Genomic DNA, 20,661 nt, shown 5'->3' with positions numbered 1-20,661 from the left:
TGCTAGCTTCATGCTAATTCATGTTAGCATCATGCTAGCTTCATGCTATTTCATGTTAGCATCATGCTAGCTTCATGCTATTTCATGTTAGCATCATGCTAGCTTCATGCTAATCATGTTACCTTCATGCTAGCTTCAGGCTAATCATGCTAGCTTCATGCTAAATCAGGCTAGCTTCATACTTAAACATACTAACAGCCAGATAGCCTACTAAACTAAACTTCTGTCAAACAGTTTTTAACGTTCAGGCCAGGCTTTGTCAAGCCAACATAAAGTTTGTCAACAAACTTTTCTATCTAGTTATTATTATTCTTTTTCTGAGACCAAAATTACGAACAGTAACTCGTCCTAGAGCTTTCAAGCTACATGCACCAAATTTTCCACGGACCTTCAGACTGGTCTGACGGAGTGTGCTATATCTTTTCTAACTGATGGGACCTTCCGAATTCCTAAACGGGGGGCTCGAACACCCCAAAATTTCCATTGACTTAACATTGAGACAAACTTTGACGGGTCATAGCTGTGAGTGAGAAACTTGTAGAAACTTGTGGCTTACCACATTTAAGGAGGCTGACAGGCTGTGTAAGAACATACATCACAATGGGGTGTAAGCTATACCCCTGGGGTGTAAGAGGCCCCCAAAATTTCCCATTGACTTATAATGGGGCAGGAAACATGCCCATATAAGGGAATGAAAGCGTCCCAGATGGAATATCTTTACTTTAGAGTGTCGTAGAGACATGGGGGTGGGCTCATCTTACTCAGTCATCCAATCAGTCTCTTAGGATTGCCCCAGAGCTATTAGGTCACGCCCCTAGCAACAATTTTGGGTACCCTAGCAACATCTCCCATAGACTACCATTATAAAAAGCCCAGATGGATATCTTTGCACCAGAGTGTCATAGAGACATAGGGGTGGGCTCATTTTACTCAGGCATCCAATCAGTCTTAATAGGATTCTTATTGAGGCATTAAGCCACACCCCTAGCAACCAAATATGAGCACCCTAGCAACATAATAAACAAAGCCTTATATCTTTGGATCTGAACATCATAGAGACATGGGGGTTGGGTCTTTGGGTCATGTTAGCTTCATGCTAGCTCCATGCTAAGTCATACTAGCTTCATGCTAGTTTTATGCTAGCTTTATGCTAATTTCATAATAAATCTTGCTAACTTCATGCTAAATCATGTTAGCTTCATGTTAAATCTTGTTAGCTGCACGCCAAATAGTGCTAGCGTCATGCTAATCATGTTAGCATCATGCTAATCATGCTAGCTTCACGTTAAATCATGCTAGCTTCATGCTAATCATGCTAACCTTATGCTTACTTCATGCTAATCATGGTAGCCTCATGCTAGCTTCATGCTAATCATGCTAGCATCATGCTAGCTTCATGCTAATCATGCTAGAATCATGCTAGCTTCATGCTAATCATGCTAGAATCATGCTAGCTCCATGCTAATCATGCTAGAATCATGCTAGTTTCATGCTAACATCATGCTAGCTTTATGCTAATCATATTAACATCATGCTAGCTTCATGCTAATCATGCTAGCATCATGCTAGCTTCATGCTAATCATGCTAGCTTCATGCTAATCATGCTAGCATCATGCTAGCTTCATGCTAATCATGCTAGCATCATGCTAGCTTCATGCTAATCATGCTAGCTTCATGCTAATCATGCTAGCATCATGCTAGCTTCATGCTAATCATGCTAACATCATGCTAGCTTCATGCTAATCATGCTAGCATCATGCTAATCATGCTAGCATCATGCTAGCTTCATGCTAATCATGCTAGCATCATGCTACCTTCATGCTAATCATGCTAGCATCATGCTAGCTTCATGCTAACATAATGCTAGCTTCATGCTAATCATGCTAGCATCATGCTAGCTTCATGCTAATCATGCTAGCATCATGCTAGCTTCATGCTAATCATGCTAACATCATGCTAGCTTCATGCTAATCACGCTAGCATCATGCTAGCTTCATGCTAATCACGCTAGCATCATGCTAGCTTCATGCTAATCAAGCTAGCATTATGCTAGCTTCATGCTAATCATGTTAGCATCATGCTAGCTTCATGCTAGCTTCATGCTAATCATGCTAGCATCATGCTAGCTTCATGCTAATCATGCTATCATCATGCTAGCTTCATGCTAATCATGCTAGCATCATGCTAGCTTCATGCTAATCATGCTAGCATCATGCTAGCTTCATGCTAATCATGCTAGCATCATGTTAGCTTCATGCTAATCATGCTACCTTCATACTTAAACATCCTAACAGCCAGATAGCCTACTAAACTAAACTTCTGTCAAACCGTTTTAAACGTTCAAGCTACGCTTTTTCAAGCCAACATAAAGTTTGTCTTCAAACTTTAATATCTAGTTCCTTTTTGTTGTCTTTTTTTTTTTTTTTAATTGGTTAATGCCATTATTGTGACCTCTGAGAACATTGTATGATCATGTGACATTTGATTACTTGGAGATAGGTCTATAAATATTGGCATATCAGTGGTGTTTATTGGTCTTATAAAGAGCCTGCATGCTCGAAACATTACCTACACGCTATGCAATAGTTTTTAATAATATAATCTTTTGATACTTTTGGAGCTTTAGTGTGGTCGACATTGCGACTTTTTTGTTGAAGAGTCCTTGAGATGAACTTGATATTTCAGTAAAACATAACTGAAAAGCCAAAAAATGAAAAATCTTTGAGAAGATGTGGATAAAGTTCGGATGATTATCACATGGAGTTCACATTTAACCTAAACAATCTAGACACTGATGCAATACTGAGTTTTCATGATGACTCATCACCGAAGTCATGAGGAAAGTGCAAGTTACCTGACATAGCAGCAGAGGGCGCACTAGGCTCACCGTAGCCAAACTCATTGATGGCCAGTACTCTAAACTGGTAGCTGATGCCCTGTCTGAGACGGTCCAGACTCACAGAGTGAGAGGTGCTGGTGGGAGGCAAGTGGCGCACAAAAGTATCCCACAGTCCCTCATCTGTGCAGACAAAAAAAAGTCACGTTCAGTGAAAATAGTATTGTGTGGTTGAAGGCACAAAGTTCATTATTGGGTCCCATTACATTTGCTTAGCAAATGCTGAAAACACGAGGGGCTAGCAGCTGTTTCATTAGCCAACATGTGACGCTGTTCAATGGGAATATAATCATGATGGCATGGAAAGGTCTTTTACATTAATGTAAACCAGTAACAACTGCGAGTACGGGTAAATGTTCATTTAATAAACTCATTTACACTATTACTAGTATGAACAGCTGCAATATGGGTCTAAAATGAACACTGCATTAAATGAAACTGTGTTCTGACCATCAATGTGGTGTGAGAGCATCAAATGAAAGAGATAAAACTGCTTACGTGGAAGAAACGTCTGTTGTGATTTATATCCACTCTAATGATTTTGGCTCAGTATTAAATTTGCCATGAGAGGTTTATTTAGGATGTCTGATATGTTTTGGTGACAGATAAGTCACATAAACACGAAGAAGAGAATCATTTGACAGATGCATTTACAACAACAACAATAAACAAAAAATTTTGACTTTTGCATGTATCAAATTAAGTTGACAATATTGTAAAAACAATCTTTGTTCACATGCATCATCAAAATGACTAAAAAAAGGTCTTAAAACATAATGCTTGTGCGGATGATGTCACCATTTTCACAAATTTGCGTTTTTGTTGTGTACGCACAGATGGTATTCTTTCTTTATCAACTTGCACTATAAAACCCGTTTTCGTTTTTAGTTTGCATTTTCTGTCCCCCAAAATGCTGGTGTTGTATAAATGAGTGACCAAAACACATACAAGTTTTCAGTATTCTTATTAAATACAGTTTTATGTAAAGCCCTGAGTGTAGTCATATGCACATTCGAACGCACATCCTTGCAAAGCATAGTTTATTTAACTTGTACGTGTTCACAGACGTTCAACACATGCGCATTGTGACAAAATTCAATGTATCTCCTGAGCATGCATACTACATTAACCTGTAGGCGCATGCACGACTTATGCATCCATTTTTTACGTGTGCCTGAGGGTCTGCGTGACGCAATTTTTTTAATCGGAAGAGTGTGCACAAACTGTAGCCTACTGTATTTTTTGGGTTCACACCAGAAGCGTAGAGGCAGAAAAAACGCGCTATTTGCGTGTAGTTGGACGCTTGAATATTTTGAGTTTACTCGCTTCATTCGTGCATGAAAGCCGCGCGTGAAATTCTAGTCATTCGAGACATTCACACGGAAAATTGCGTCATGTGATGGGCTTTTGCGACTCTGCGCGCTTCCTGTAATCACGTCACTACTAGAGCAAGCTCCTGATTGGTTAACGCAATTCAGATTTTTAAACTTACGCGTTTCCCACGGCAACGCTCAATTCGCATAATTCGCGCAAACTAAACACGCAAATGAGGCGAAATCGCGTCTACCGTGCCGCGCTTAATGCCTCATTTGCGGCGCGAGATCTCCAGACGTGCGTCAACGCATCTTTACATTGACTTAACATTGAAATCACTCGCGCTTGACGCTTCTACCGCGGCTGGTGTGAACGCAGCACTAAGGCCTGCGTACATTGTTTGCGTATGTCGCGATTGGAGGAGAATGTAGTATGTAACCCAGTAGATTGCATTTTGTCACAATGTGCATGCGTCGAACGTCTGTGTATACGTATGAGTCAAATAAAATATAATTTGCAAGACCATGCGTATGCGGTTGAACACACATAAAAACTATACTCTGGGCTTTAGGCAAAGTCGTTCACTATTATTCATGTAACTCACATCTAAATTCAATATGTACAGAGAAAATTTTGTGAAAAAAGTGTACCTGAGGGACGTGCTTCAATGACGTAGCCAGTCACATGACCCGCTCCTGTCTCCCCAGGTGTCCAATTGATGTTTAGCATTGAGCCAGTCTTTGTGATGGACATTTCTACAGGTGATCCAGGAGATCCTTCACAGAGAGGAAAACATGCACGATCTGAGAAAAACTCTTTTGTGTGAAGATTTGAAGCAAAACCGAATGTCTACTGTACACCACTGTGAGATATTCATCCTTTTCAGAGCCTACTGAAGATTTCCAAACTCCTTAGTTGATGAATGTGTAATGTGAATGTCTGGAGAGTTTTGTTGATGTTTAGTAGTTTACTTGTTCGTGGATGTATAGTTCACCTTTGATAGGCCCCGCTGTGATGTTGGCCTCCGCTTCTGGTCCGTATGCGATAGTCTTGGCCTGTATGCGGAAGCAGTAGGTGACGCCCTTGGTCAGGTCTCGCACCTTCAGCCAGCGCTGCCAGCTACCACGGATATCCACAGTTACCACTTTAGTCACACCTGATTGAGACATATAAAAGAATGTATGTCGTACAACATTGTATATAGTCTTGGAAACATTTACAAAAACATTAACATCATCATGACATAAACATTAAGGAGATTTTATGCACATTTATGACAACTGTCTTTAAGTGTCATTTGTTCAATTATGTCATTTTTAATGCAAAGATGACATTGTTTGAGATGTCTTTGTTATGATAACTTGACATAAACCAATACATCATAACTTCAGTCATAAATCTGTCATAGACAAGGATAGTTATCAAACTTAAGAACCTACCTAGCTTTATGGGTTAACATTACATTAAAATGTCATTAAAGGAATAGTCCATTTTCTTAAAAAAAATCCAGATTATTTACTCACCACCATGTCATCCAAAATGTTGATGTCTTTCTTTGTTCAGTCGAGAAGAAATTATGTTTTTTTAGGAAAACATTGCAGGATTTTTCTAATTTTAATGGACTTTAATAAAGCCCAACATTTAATACTTAACTCAACACTTAACAGTTTTTTTCAACGACGTTTCAAAGGACTATAAACAATCCCAAACGAGGCATAAGGGTCTTATCTAGCAAAACGATTGTCATTTTTGACAAGAAAAATAACAAATATACACTTTTAAAGCACAACTTCTCGTCATGTAGATCCGGTCGTGATGCGCCAGCTGACCCCACGCAATACATCATGACGTCAACAGGTCACAGAGGACGAACGCGAAACTCCGCCCCAGTGTTTACAAGCGTCTTGAAAGAGGACCGTTCCTACATTGTTGTATGTCAACTGATACTAATTAATGTCTTTGTGTCAGTTTATTGTTTAAAATGATCCGCAAATGTGCGTTTTATATATGTAACACGTGACCTCCCTACGTCACTACTACGCATTTACGTTAGGTCACGCTGGACCGGACCTAGACAAAAAGTTGTGGTTTAAAAGTACATATGTTTTATTTTTCTTGTCAAAAATGACAATCGTTTCGCTAGATAAGACCCTTATGCCTCGTTTGGGATTGTTTTTAGTCCTTTGAAACTCTGTTGAAAAAAACTGTTAAGTGTTGAGTTAAGTATTAAATGTTGGGCTCTATTAAAGTCCATTAAAATTAGAAAAATCCTGCGATGTTTTCCTCAAAAAACATAATTTCTTCTCGACTGAACAAAGAAAGACATCAACATTTTGGATGACATGGTGGTGAGTAAATTATCTGGATTTTTCTTTTAAGAAAATGGACTATTCCTTTAATGCAGTTTAAAATTGCAGTTTCAAAGGACTCTCAAACAAAGCATAAGGGTCTTATCTAGCGAAACGATGGTCAGTTTTGGCAAGAAAATCAAATGCACTTTTGGACCACGGCTTCTCGTCTTCCTCCGGTCCTGTGATGTGCCAGCATGTCCTCACGTAATACGTCATCATGTCAAGAGGTCACGGATGACGTATGCAAAACTACGCCCCAGTGTTTACAAGTGTGGAGGAAGAGGACCGTTCTGACGTTGTTGTATGTCGAATGTTATACTAATTAATGTCTTTGTGTCAGTTTAGTGTTTAAAATGGTCCGCAAATGTGCGTTTCATATATGTAACACGTGATCTTTCCACGGCATTACGCAATTGCGTGGGGTCGCGCTGGCATGTCGCGGGACTGGAAATAGACGAGCAGTTGTGGTTTAAAAGTGCATTTTTTTCTTGTCAAAAATGACAATCGTTTCGCTAGATAAGACCCTTATGCCTCGTTTGAGATTGTTTAGAGTCCTTTGAAACTGCAATTTTAAACTGCGTTAAAATTGTTAAGTGTTGGGGTCCATTAAAGTCCGTTAAAATGAGAAAAATCCTGGAACGTTTTCCTCACAAAACATAATTTCTTCTCGACTGAACAAAGAAAGACATCAACATTTTGGATGACATGGTGGTGAGTAAATTATGTTTTTTTTTTAAGAAAGTGTTAGTACTTTGTCAAATAGTTTTAAATACCTTAACAAAACGCCACAGACACGTCAAAAGATTATACTTTACCACTGTAGTTGAGGTCAAGAAAAATATTTATGATGCTGTTATAAAAGTATATGACAAAGTATTAACACTTAATTATAAATTCAATTTGTATCACTGGTAAAAAGTGATCAGTTATGTTGTCTTTGTTGTATTGGTTAATGTCAAGTTGTCATAACAACATCTTTGCATTAAAAATGACATTAATGACACTTAATAAAAAAATCTCCTTCATGTTAACGTCATGTCATGATTATGAAGGTGTTATATCAGTCTTATGAACACCCCTTCAAGTAAAGTGTTACCAAAAATGTAATTTATAACTTAAATGTTGATTCAATCCACATATAAAAATCAATGTATGACTTCCAGAAGGCTTGGCATTATAAATATCTGCATAGATGTTCTGCCTAACGTCATCTTTATATCTTTAAAGAAATCAATAAGGAGTTCAAATAAAGACAAAGTAAAAATTTTCGTCTGAACAGCTTCTTCAATACATTTTCTCACTAGCAAACCACGCAGAGTCTCAAAATAGCCAACGCCAGTTATGTAAAGAAATTCAGCCAGTGCTACAAACATGAAAGCTAAGCAGTTTTGTCAAAGTCAGCTACAGGTTAGAAGAAAAACTTGCCATGCAGGTTGAAAACATAAAAAATGATCAAACATTAAATCAAAGCACATGGCGAAATTCAGCGAGAACATTGCAGCAGTAACACAGTAATAGAGAAATCAGACAGACCTTGAATAGGGGCAGTGGGCTCATATACCACCCTGTAGCCCTCCACCACACCGTTGGGTGACAACGGGAACCCCCAGGACACATTAAGGGTGCTGCTGGTCACCTCAGAGAAACTGATGAAGCTGGGGGCACTGGGGGCTGCAAAGACAAAAGAAGATTACATGTTGATGTTTTTAAAATAGTGATTATATTAAAGTGTCTAAATACAAGCATGACTCCATAACTTAAATTAAAGCAGCAATTCAATTTAATTTACCATTTAAGTGGGTTGATACTAGTATAACTTGGGCATTAAGGGTTGCCAGGTGACACACTGTAGCAATTTATTAATTGCATTAATACAAAATTGAACCAATATGTGATCACAGGCGTGCATACATTATCTATTATAACAGCTTTAAATGCGGCTCATTCTGAGTCAGACCTGTTCGTATTATAAACAGAAACAAATATAATATGAGCATAACTAACATGCTTTTGATTTTGCAATGCTAGCTGTCCGCTGTGCAAAGCTGTTACGCAAGTGCGGCTTGTTGCTTCAGGAAATGTCAAAGTGAGGAAGAGGCGGTGATTTTCCTCTGTCTGTACAAATGAGGTCACATCAGGACCATTTGAATAATTTTTAAATTGTTTATTTTGAGGTGACATGTGGGCAAAGAGCCCCTCCCCACCATTTGAGCAAGGTGGAGCCTGAGGTCAAATCATTCCCCGCTTGAGCGTAATCCATTCCGACAACATTTATAGACTGAATGATTTAACATGGAACACATGAATTGCTAATGTGAGTGATGCAATGGTGATATAACGCCACATGCCGCAAAATATGATCAGGTGTCGGCTTGTTTTTCATGCATGGAGAAGAAGACAATATGGATGTGGACGTATCGCCCTTGGCACGCTCTCTGCGGTCAGATTTACAGTTTAGCCATTAAAGCTACGTAGGTTTGTGCTCGGGTTGGAGGGCGGTGCTGGGATCACACGTGAATGGGAATATAATGGCAGTAGAGATGATTTGTGCAGGAGCTTACCTGCCTGAAGAGTACGCCCCCTTTTGGCCTCACTGAACGGACCGTCTCCCGCTGCGTTGAAGGCAGATAGCTTCACCATGTAGTATGTGTAACTGGTTAGGTTTTTCAGTCTCATGTTGGTTTCCGGCCGGAAGAGAATCTTAAATCTTTCTGTTTCGTTCTGATTGTCCATCTCCCAGTATAGAATCTATAGACAGGAAGTACACATGTGACACTACAGAATTGAGCATTGATGTAAAAATTGGTGTTGTTTATGGAGTCATGCTAATGTGGCATTGTTAGACACATTAGGATAACAAATTTAACGAGACACTTTACTCGTCACTAACTGGTGTCCATTTGTAGTTTATTGTGTTATCTATTATTTACTAAGGGTGAAGCAACAGTAAACTTCATGTTCTATTCACTTCTATTCATATGCATGTGAACGTGGGAGAGACAAAATAGAAGCTAATGTAAAGATGTTTTAACTTTTGCTGTATACCAAAGTTCAAGTTCGATGAACTTAATGACCTGTGAATCTGTAATGCAAAGACACTTTTGACCAGCTGAATATCTAAAAATCATCTTGAAGCGAAACATAATGGTGTGACGGTCATTGTTGCAGTGTCTTTAATAGTTTACCATACAAATACATTACTTTTTTAGTTTAAGATCTGACACCAGATATTTTTGTAAATATTTTTGTTTCGAATATATTCAAAATTTAAGAGTTTAGGAACCTTAAGAATCAATTACAAATGTGTGAATGTGTGCATATAGTGTATACCTGTAAATGTACTATGTAGAGTATATATCTTTATACATTAAAAGCAAACAGATTTCTTGAAATGAAATAGTTTGCTGGAAAGTGGGCTGTTATCTTAAAGGGGCAGTGAATCAAAAAATCTATTTTAATTTGATATTCTGTTATATAAGAGGTCATCATACTTGAATAAACATCCTGCAAGCTTCAGAACTAAAAACTCTCTCTTTACTGAAATATAACAGTTTTTGGCACCAAGCCAAGAAAACAGTTTGTTCAGGAATGTGCCAAAATGTGACATCAGATTTCAATTTAAACGCCTCCTTTAAACCAAAATACAAGGACCACTTTTGTAGCCCCGCCCACAGCTTTGCGTGACACACGTGTAGGCCAGGGGCAAAGCAAACCATACGTAGTGTCTCGAAAATCAATAAACATGTCTTTAAAGATTGCCAAATGTAACCTAAATGACTTTTAAATACATTTTTTCAGAGAGACTTTTATTTTGACGCGGTGATCTGTTATGAGTACCCATGGAAACGGAGTGTTCGGTTGTGGAAAAACAGTCTATAGCTGTGTCCCAATTCAAAGGCTGCGACCTTCTAAGGACGTATTTTAAGACCGATTGCGTCACAGCAGCGCAACTTGAGGCTGGTAAGGACGTCCCAATTCAAAGGATGCTTAGAATGAAGCCTCAAAATGCGTCCTCAGTTCTCCGCGATGTTAAGGATAGAACGAATGGCTCCTTAACAGCCGAGGATATCCCAAGATTCATTGCGCGCCTGCAATGGCTGCATATAACGGCTGGATATTCTAAAATAAACAATTAAAACCTTCATTAAATAAAAGTGTGTATTTATCAAAAAAAAAAGTTTGTCACTGTTTTAGTATTATAAGTTATGTTTTGTGTTAATATTATTATTTTTATGATGCATATATTTCTAAGGTTGATTAATTTAATATACTGTTGAATAGTTTAATCTACATCAACGTGTCATATTTTCTAAACTAAATAAATATTTTTCTGACTTCATATTTATTTTAATAAGCCAGAAACGTTTCCGCTATGTCCTGCTGACAGGCGCGTGCAGCAGGTGACGCCAATTATGGGTCGTCTGAAGGTTAGACCGTCTCATTTCAGTTCTCTTCGCCAACTTCTGAGGCTGCCACCTTGAAAGACCGAGTGCTCATCTTTAAGGTCCCATGCTTATAAGGTCGCAGCCCTTGAATTGGGACACAGCTGCTGTATAACCTTACCTCGGAGGATTGGAACATAACATTAGGAATGCGTGGTTAAAGTTTGTTTATAAAGAAGTTCCAGCTTGTGTGGGGAGTGTTTGTTTACTTTGTGTACCGCGGATTCATTTGTAAACAATGCTGGATTTGCAGAGAGACTGTGATTAAAAGCACCACTAATATTGGATCTGACAGGAATAGCACAGCAGTATTATGTGAGTAAAACATTTTACTAAGTTACTACACTATTGCTTTGTTAGAGATCGCTTGATATGTCCTGATTGTAACATCCGTGTCTAAACACATATGTTTTAATTTAACAAAAACATTAAATGATTAATAATGGTGCAACACTTAACAATACGACTGTAATATAATGATAGAAATATACAAAGTTAGGATAAGGAAGGACTTACCAGCCGCGATTTAGATTCTGATGCCTGCTTACTGTGTTGTATACGGTAATTTAGGCAAGTTGCGTTTGAAAGGTCCAACACTAAAAGCCTTTTTATCATATAACTGTGGTATGTAATGTTACGTGTATGTCAGAGCAACCTCACAAGCACAATAGAAATATGCAAAGTTATTGATAGGGCTTATCAGCCGCGGTTTACATTCTGATGCGCGCTTACTGTGTTGTATACGGTAATTTAGTCACGTCGAGTTTAAATTTTTGTTTCTACTTTATTATACGTATTGTCATTTATGTGTATCATCATTAGCACCCAGAATCTTTTGTGGCTCAAACATATATGTGTTCGGCTGCTATTTTTACACATGAATGTTTTTAAAACATTTCCCCACATGTTATGACGGGAAATGAAGCTGTCCAATCAAAGCAGTGGGCGTTTACGTCTAGGTCTTTAATGCAGCCCGCCCCTTCAAACGAACCATTTTTCCAGAGAGCCACTAATCCATGTTACAAAATAGCGTATTAGTTATTGCTTTTAATGTTTTTGAATGTAAAAACCATGCAAACATCATAAGTAGACCTCAGACAACAGTATAAAACAATAAAATCGACAGATTCATTGCCCCTTTAAATAATTTTCATGTAATGTTTTGTTATTAATGCAGTTACATTTATTTTATTGTGTGACTTAAGTGTAAAAATACATTTTGGACCACTGTACCAAGGCCTTGAATGTTTTTTAAACTACATTAAATAATACACAAATTTCTCTGAGCAGATTCATTATATGCTAGAACACAGTCTCTGACATGTGAAAAACAACCGAATTTGCTTTTAATTGGTGCTGCACATTAATATAAACAGTACTAATAAAATGTGTCTTATAATAGCTAAAGTAAAACAGGATATCATGTATCACCAATTAGCATTCAAAACCAGAAAAGTCTGTTCAATAATAGGATTTATGTGACTATATTTGCGTTTGACAAAACACTAAAACTCTTTAATGAACAGATAAATTGCAGCACTTAATTTTTATCCTGCAGTCGGGCTTGAACCCTCACAACATTAAGCAAAAGCAGCTGGATTAACATGAATCTGCCATATTACGGCAACGGCTCCTGGACATTTTTATATCAACGCCATGTATATTTTAGCAAAAATTCACTTAACCCTAACACCATAATCATTAATTCACAACAACCATAAATTTAAAACATACTGTCTAACACCATTATCTCTCTTACTGTGAATATGTGAGGACTAAAGAAAATAAAGATGAAAAAGGGTGAGTCTGGCTAATCTTCTGCCCTGGAGAGCTTGAAATGACAGCAGAAGTAAATGGGAGGATAAAGAGACAGAAAGAGAGAGAGAGAGTAGACAATAAAAGTATGAGGGAGATGAGATGGGTGGTACAGGGCTGTTACCTTATATCCCTGAATGATGCCATTTTGGGTCTCAACGGGGGGCGGCTCCCACTGGACCTCCAGCTGCGTGGATGACAAGGTGTTGATCTGGATGTTCTGGGGGGCTACAGAGGGGGCTGACGGAGAGCAGAGAAAATACTGTAAGTGCATCACACTTCATCAATCCAGGTAACTAAAAAAAGCCACTCCTGCGTGGTCGCATTCCTGTTGTGACTGTGTTAAATGTCATTTGCTGTAAGTGCGGCAAATACACAAGACCCATCCAACATAAATCACAACAGCACATACAGCTACACCCCAGACAACAAAATTTAATAAGACCGAACGTGACACCAGAGATAGCCGTGGGAGCACAAAAGATTGTCTATTTCTGGGGTTTGAAAGTTGAGTTTATGTGTAGTAAAGCTGGCTGAATCATTTATGAGCGGGACTAAATTACGACTATGGACAGTGGAGTTCAAGAGGGGCTGGCTCGAGAAGCATAACCGAATGAGTTGTTATAATAAGGCTAAATCTACTTTTCGCTGTCTGCACTGGCTGACTTCCTTACTCAAATGAAACCTTTCAAGTGATAGATTTGAAACGCCCCACATCTCTACTAAAAATAAACAGATTAAAGTGGTTTGCTGGTCTTCTAGCTTGACCAGATGACAAGTCCACACCCTATAAAATCAGCAAACCAGACCAGACTGAGCTAGCTGCAAATGACTTTTCTAGTTTTTTCTTTATGTATTTAGTAGGGTTGCAATGGTTCTCAGTAAAGAATCGAACCGTCCCATTATCCTCCCACCATGGCGCACCGCGTTTGATTCAACCACTTTTTTCTAATATAGTTTGGTGAAAACACAACGTATAAAACCGGTAATGTATGGTTCTGAATACACTCTTGTGTGTGTTTACGTGAGAGTACCTGTCCAATAAACTCGTAGTATGCAAATCTGTTGCCAACCTCACAGTTTGTCCTCACGTGTTGGTTGGTGTGTGTGTGTTGCGGACCGTTTACACGAAAAGCGAAAGAGAAAAGCCGCTAATAGAGGTACCGCCAGCTTCATTAAAGCAGCGACGTTAAAGAAAACATGGACAAAACTGTAAAATTTGCTTGGTGCGAATGCCGTTTCATCAAGGCAATACATACTGTATAATATGACGAGTCACTTATTGTGCCGTCATCAGCAGGGTGTTGTTGATAGTATCAACAACACCCTGCTGATGACGGCACAATAAGTGACTCGTCATATTATACAGTATGTATTTGATAGCACGCGTTCGCAGGTGAGACCAAAACAGCACACATTGCCTTCTGTGTTTAAATGTTAACAAACTGATCTTCTTGCTTAGTGTTCTAAGCTATTTTATGTTCATTTTGAAGTTACTGTACGTTGGTACATGTGATATAATAATGCAAGTGGGTGATTCTCGTGAATTAGACTTATGAGGTGTCATGAAACATTTTGATAAAAAAAGTAAATGCAAAGTAAGAGTATCAAAATAAGAAGCATACAGTTATAAACATCTCTTCATGTACTATTTTGCACGTGATTTCAAATGACATCATACAAACCAATTTTGTTGTTTTTTCCACATTTAAGGCGAAACTTTTTATTACCGCTACGTGTCCATTAACTGGATTTTGGTTTCTTTGACATGGAAATATTTATAATTAAAATATAAAAATAAAATAAAAAGCTTCAATGCATGTTATACTATAAACATTTACAGTAAAGAAACATGTGGTATTTGGTGATCATTGGTAAATGTAGAGACAATAATAAGGAATATAAATTTGTCCAAGAAAAATTTTCCATCATTGTTTAAGCCCTCAAGAAACATTTTCAAAAAAAGTTTGTTGGAAGGGACATAATTGACTGTGACACTCAAGATGGCTACCAGATAAGCAGTTCTTATTTTTTCTCTTTTGATAAAAGTTGAAATTTTGTTTGTCATAGTACCTAGACAACTTTTTAGTTCTCATTACCAAAACATGAGTTTGTAAATGCATATATTTAATGTAATATCATGTTGCGGTAATGATAATTTTTGATAATGATAATCTAAAAATGTAAATAATTATATAAGAAATATGTTTTAAATCCTCTAAAAATAATGGTTATAGTAAGTTCAGACATTATTCTTATATGTGCAAAAAAATGCTGGACAAATCTAAGTTTTTCTAAATACAATGCATAGCACAAAAACCCGCCATCGTCAATGAATTCAAAGTACAAGTGGAAATAGCAGCATTACCTAGCAACTTCCTATGACAAGACCCCTGTTCCAAGATGGCGGCGGTTTTGACGCATGCTTAGAACCCCAAGGCGACATCTAGTGTACATATCTATGGTCTAAGACAACGTAGGGACGAAACGTGATCTGTAGAACAGTTTGTCCGCTTAGGGCTACTGTAAAAACATGGCGGCAACTTCCATGTAAGGAGACCAGTGGTGTATGTAGATAAAAATGGCTCATTGTAAAGTAATAAAACAATACGGTTCATTATGTAAGGTGTTTATACACCACTGATAATATAGTTATGTAGAGTACATTGCATTTCTGTCAAGAGATTCCTTTAAAGTTTGTCCAGAATGAAGTATTGTAGAAGCCAAGGTTGCTTTCTACCTGTTGGACCAGCAGGAACTGATTACTGTGCAGTCTAAGTAGGCAAATCACCAAGATTTGAAACAGAGTTACAGTCTATGGTTTCTGCACTTTGACTGTAGCATGTCAGTGGAGAAAGGATTTAAGGGCACTGCACCCTCCACCTCCCCAGTATCTACCGATGTTGCCAACCTGACGTTAATCAGCGGGAAATTCATTTGTTTGTTTGGCTGTCCCCCGTCCTGCTGCTGGGAGTTATCTCCACGCCTGGCCCTTTCTAATGATGCTGTTAATAACCTGATGTTGATAACCCTGCCTGCTTCACCAGCTGCTTGAGTTCCCTATGACAGATTCATATTTACTGCTTCATTAAACCCCCTATGAGAGGAGGCTAAAAATTCTGCAAAAAGGTGAGAAAGGTAAAAAAAGAAACCCTGTCTTGCCAAAACTCTCGCCTTGACTGCTCGTATTAATGCCACAGTGCTAGTTGAACAATCCTACTTATAAATCCATAATGGAGGCTGTGATTGGCTGAAATGCATAAGTTTGCAGGCGAGCAAAGAGCTTTAACAACATCCTGTCTGTGCAGTGTCAGCCTGTTACCACGACTGGAGCAGAATTAAATAGCAAAAACGACAGTTCACATTTGTAGCAATTTGTCCGCGTTCGATACTTTTTAGCATATCGTTGAAATGCGAATAAAATGCATCTATTTGCTTGCAATAGGAGATTGTTTTCACTAAAGGCCCTTTCATTGATCACATGAGATGCCTCGCGCGAATATAGATTTGTTTCAGTAGGTGATAAATATTCAATTGTCTGTCATGTATCTAGTAAAACAGCACAACAATTATGAGTTTCCTGCGGAATAGTTGGAATGTCATATCCTGGCAGCTCATTCGATGCATCGCTGGGCTCTTCAGCCAGACAGCTAGATATTACTGAGTCAATATATATACACAAGGAAAATGACTGTTTTTAGCAACAGGATAACTTGAGCTGAACTTGAAGAGTGTTAGAGATTCAGCACTACAAGCTGGTTTGTCTGATTATAGGGTGGATGACAATAGAGAGCTAAACTTGCCTTCTCTATAGCGCACAAGAAACACACAGTGCTTATTCAGTCTGTTCAATCTTTCATATGCGCAGGCACTTCAGATCCATGAGGTCCTCTTGGTGTGTTTATACACTTGAGTCCTCTTTAAAAGAAGAACCAAACCTGGATGCTTTTAAGTGGATGGAAAAGTATAAAGAGGGAAAACAACATTGTTGTTTTCACAATGTTCCAAGCCATTAAAGTGATGCCAGGTCTCTTTAGGGTTCACTTTTGTTATGGCTAAGTCTCTTTACATTTTATAATCAGGGAGCACTATAATATTATATTTATAGTGATATGATTTTTTAAGGATCTGAGCAAAAATGCTGGAACCCTTCTAGAACTTGCACTAAATGTGTCTGGACATCAGAGACCGTAGATGGTAGAATCTTCAAACATGGCATGGTCCCAAATTCCCTTCGCTTCTTGGGCAAGTGCAATAACTGCCTGACTATAGGTGGCATTGTAATAGGCTAATATATGGTTTAGTTATCACAAGAACCATCATTTTCCTACTTTTTCCTACAATGTTTGTCCATTCTGCATGAAAGCTACAGTAGCATCTAGGGACAAAAAGTTATCAAAAGCTGTTTGGTTAATCAAACCTAATAGGAAAGACTTAAAAGGTTATTTATTGGCAATGCTTTGGCACATTGACACAAAAGTTATGTGACGATGGGCCGTTAAAATTTTTAAAAGTAATGCACACCCCGCCGCCACTGGGGGGCCCCCTAACTATAGATGGTACTCGGCCGGCGATTCAAACTTTTTATATTGGCATCCGCGTATATAATTCAGATTTTGACAGTTTACTGTATAGTTTTGCATAAAATGACGGAAACTGACAGCTGTGAGACGCTGCCAGCCGTGGGTGCAGCATTCACAGTGTTGCCAGATCCCATCGTGAAAAATCCTCTTTAGACGTAGTGTTTAATGTTTTAGCAATTAATGTGACAATGTGGGAAATTTATAAAGTGAGAATGTGCTGGTTAGTGTTAGCCATGTCTCTGATTTATTTTTGAAAGACAAGGCCTGAACTTATCTTTTTCTTCATGACCTAGTTTGTTTGTTTTTGTACTAATATCTGGCAACACGGGGTGACCAGCACCTGAATAGTGATTAAATTGCGTATCATTCAGCGTGGGCAGGTTATTGCTGACATGATACTGCATTGGGTAAGACACACGCAATAATCATCATGATTATGTATCCACAGCCCAGTTAGTAATAATCCACAAAAATCATTAATGTGGTCCCAACATAAAATTATTAAGTTAATGTAATTTTTTAAACTGAAGTGAATTGAACATGATAAAATTAGGTTGAGACAAAAAAAACATAAATTGTGTTGTATTAACTTGTTTCATTTGAATAAAATAGACAATGTGCAAAAATTATTTTTTTGAGTGTATACAAACGCTTTTATATAGTTCTTCAATGCATATGAAAAAGTATACAATACCAGTAATACTTAAATATATTTATAGTGTATCAAGTTGTGTCTTAAAATAGCACAGTTAAGTACACTTATGTTCTTAAGTTTATCTTAAGAAGTACTAAAGACAAATTTTTGATATATTAACTACAAAATGAGTGCACAAAATAGTACATTTACTAAGTGTACTTAAAGTTTATTTTATTGCACTTTTTTATCCTTTTTTATAGCATTTGTTAACTCTTAACACCCCTCAACCTCACTAATTGTCAAACCCTGGCTACGGCCACGGGTGGCAATACTCCATTATTCACTGCATGGCAGGGCCCCCAAATGATCCTGCTAAGGGCCCCCAGATTTACAGAGCCGGCCCTGGTTGTTGTTATGCAACCCTGGAGTATATTAACCCAGCAGTTGGGTTAAAACAACCCAGCATTGGGTCAGTTTTAAACCAGTAGTGTGTTCTGCCCAATATTTACCCATTATGGGTCAAAAATAACCCAGCCATTTTTAGAGTGCATGGTTACCACAGTCATTGCTAAGCCACTGCTCTGGTGATTATTTTAAGACACTTGACAGGTCAGGTGGGCGCTTATCGAAAAATAATGCATACCCGTGTTACATTTCTCAACCAATCAGAAAAAAGCATTCAACTGCCCCTTGATATAAGTCATTTTAATGATGACCTCTGAACTTTTCTCTATTTGCCTGAACCTAGACTCTTACTATATTCCTGTTTATTACCACTGAATATGTTGAATACAGTTTAAATGTACTTTCATTTGAATGCATATATAGGAGATCTGGATAAACTCTCTTCAGGTATTCAAAGCTAAATCAAAACTAAGAGGTTTAAAACTAATAGGCAGTTGAGGGACTGTGTGTAATTTAAAGTATAGGGCCCTCATTCTGTCATCAGCAAAGAAATCTAATAAGCGTCTCATCTCTCCTCCTCGCCCTACAGTAACTTTTAACAACCAGAAGTATGCGAATTTATACTAATTGCTAAGCCCCCTTGCATTCTTAGCTTTAAAGGAATAGTTAATCGAAAAATAAAAATCCTTCTCATGTTGTTACAAACCTTTATGTCTTTGTTCTGATGAACACAAAGGAAGATACAGTTGTGTTCAAAATTATTCAACCCCAACTGAAATTGATTGTTTTGGCCGGTTTGACATTGATTTTGATCATTCAGTCATCCTGCTTACAATTACATCAAAGAGGCATGTGTAGGTCAGACAAAAATAACATAACATTTATAATGAAATAACCACAAATGTCTTTTCTGTGCTCACATCATTATCAGTTTTATTCGACCCCCAAGTGACATTCAATCTTAGTACTTAGTACAACATCCTTTTACAGTTAAAGGGACACAAGGCAAGTCTGAGTATTATTTCTCTACTAGCTCCCCCTAGTGTCTGGGAGTAAATGCTTTCTATATCTGAGACTTGATGAGACTGAAGGACACCGGGTCGGATACAGCGAACTTGCAAGTGGGGTATTCTTCCTACAGACGGTAGGGGCGGGCAAGAGAGTCTTCATTCGTCATGTAATGAGTCATTTAACCATATACAGACTTACAAAGATGATTTATTAACATAAAAATGCTGCCTTGTGTCTCTTTAAAACAGCTTTTAAACGTGAAGCATAGCTTGACACAAGTGTCTTGCAGCGATCTACGGGTATCTTCGCCCATTCATCATGGGCAAAAGCCTCCAGTTCAGTCACATTCTTAGGCTTGCGCACTGCAACTGCTTTCTTTAAGTCCCACCAGAGGTTCTAAATCGGATTTAAGTCTGGTGACTGCGATGGCCACTTCAAAATGTTCCAGCCTTTTTTCTGCAACCATGCTCTAGTGGATTTGGAGGTATGCTTGGGATCCTTGTCCTGTTGAAAGGTCCAACGTCTCCCAAGCCTCAGGTTTGTGACGGACTGCAACACATTGTCATCCAATATCTCCTGGTACTGAAGAGAATTCATGGTACCTTGCACACGCTGAAGTTTCCCTGTACCTGCAGAAGCAAAACAGCCCCAAAGCATGATTGACCCCCCGCCATGCTTCACAGTAGGCAAGGTGTTCTTTTCTTCATAGGCCTTGTTTTTCCTCCTCCAAACATAGCGTTGATCCATGGGCCCAAACAGTTCTAATTTTCCACAGAACACTATCCCAAATCCACATGACTTTTGGCATACTGCAGTCGACTCTTCTTATTCTTTGGAGACAGCAAGGGGGTGCGCCTGGGAGTTCTGGCATGGAGGCCTTCAGTACGCAGGGTGCGCCGTATTGTCTGAGCAGAAACTTCAGTACCCACATCTGACAAATCTTTTCTCAGTTCCTTAGCAGTCACACGGGGACTTTTTTTCACTCTACGCTTCAGATAGCGCACAGCAGTCGCAGTTAGCATCTTTTTTTCTGCCACGACCAGGAAGCGTTTCAACAGTGCCCTTTGCCTTGAATTTGCGAATGATGCTTCCTATGGTGTCTCTTGGTATGTTTAACATCTTTGCAATCTTCTTATAGCCATTGCCCTTCCTGTGAAGATTAATCACCTCTTCTCTTGTCTTCCTGGACCATTCTTTTGACTTCAC

General features: G+C 38.4%; 1 protein-coding gene across 3 annotated transcripts in view; it reads right to left on the bottom strand.

The window, feature by feature from the left end:
* The window catches only part of sdk1a (sidekick cell adhesion molecule 1a), a 408,423-nt gene that overhangs the window by 15,528 nt on the left and 372,234 nt on the right, over positions 1–20,661 (bottom strand). For all 3 annotated transcript variants that reach the window (XM_073857057.1, XM_073857058.1, XM_073857059.1), the window contains 6 exons: positions 12,944–13,059; positions 9,124–9,310; positions 8,096–8,233; positions 5,206–5,367; positions 4,862–4,987; positions 2,856–3,020 (listed from right to left, as the gene is read on the bottom strand). In XM_073857057.1, coding sequence (XP_073713158.1) covers positions 2,856–3,020; positions 4,862–4,987; positions 5,206–5,367; positions 8,096–8,233; positions 9,124–9,310; positions 12,944–13,059 — 894 coding nt within the window. The remainder of the gene's footprint in view (positions 1–2,855; positions 3,021–4,861; positions 4,988–5,205; positions 5,368–8,095; positions 8,234–9,123; positions 9,311–12,943; positions 13,060–20,661) is intronic.

This window comes from Misgurnus anguillicaudatus, chromosome 19 (genome assembly GCF_027580225.2).
Source record: "Misgurnus anguillicaudatus chromosome 19, ASM2758022v2, whole genome shotgun sequence".
In the NCBI taxonomy this organism is placed as follows: domain Eukaryota; kingdom Metazoa; phylum Chordata; class Actinopteri; order Cypriniformes; family Cobitidae; genus Misgurnus; species Misgurnus anguillicaudatus.
Note: the sequence above shows the minus strand (reverse complement) of the source record. Positions and strands in the feature narration are given on the sequence as shown.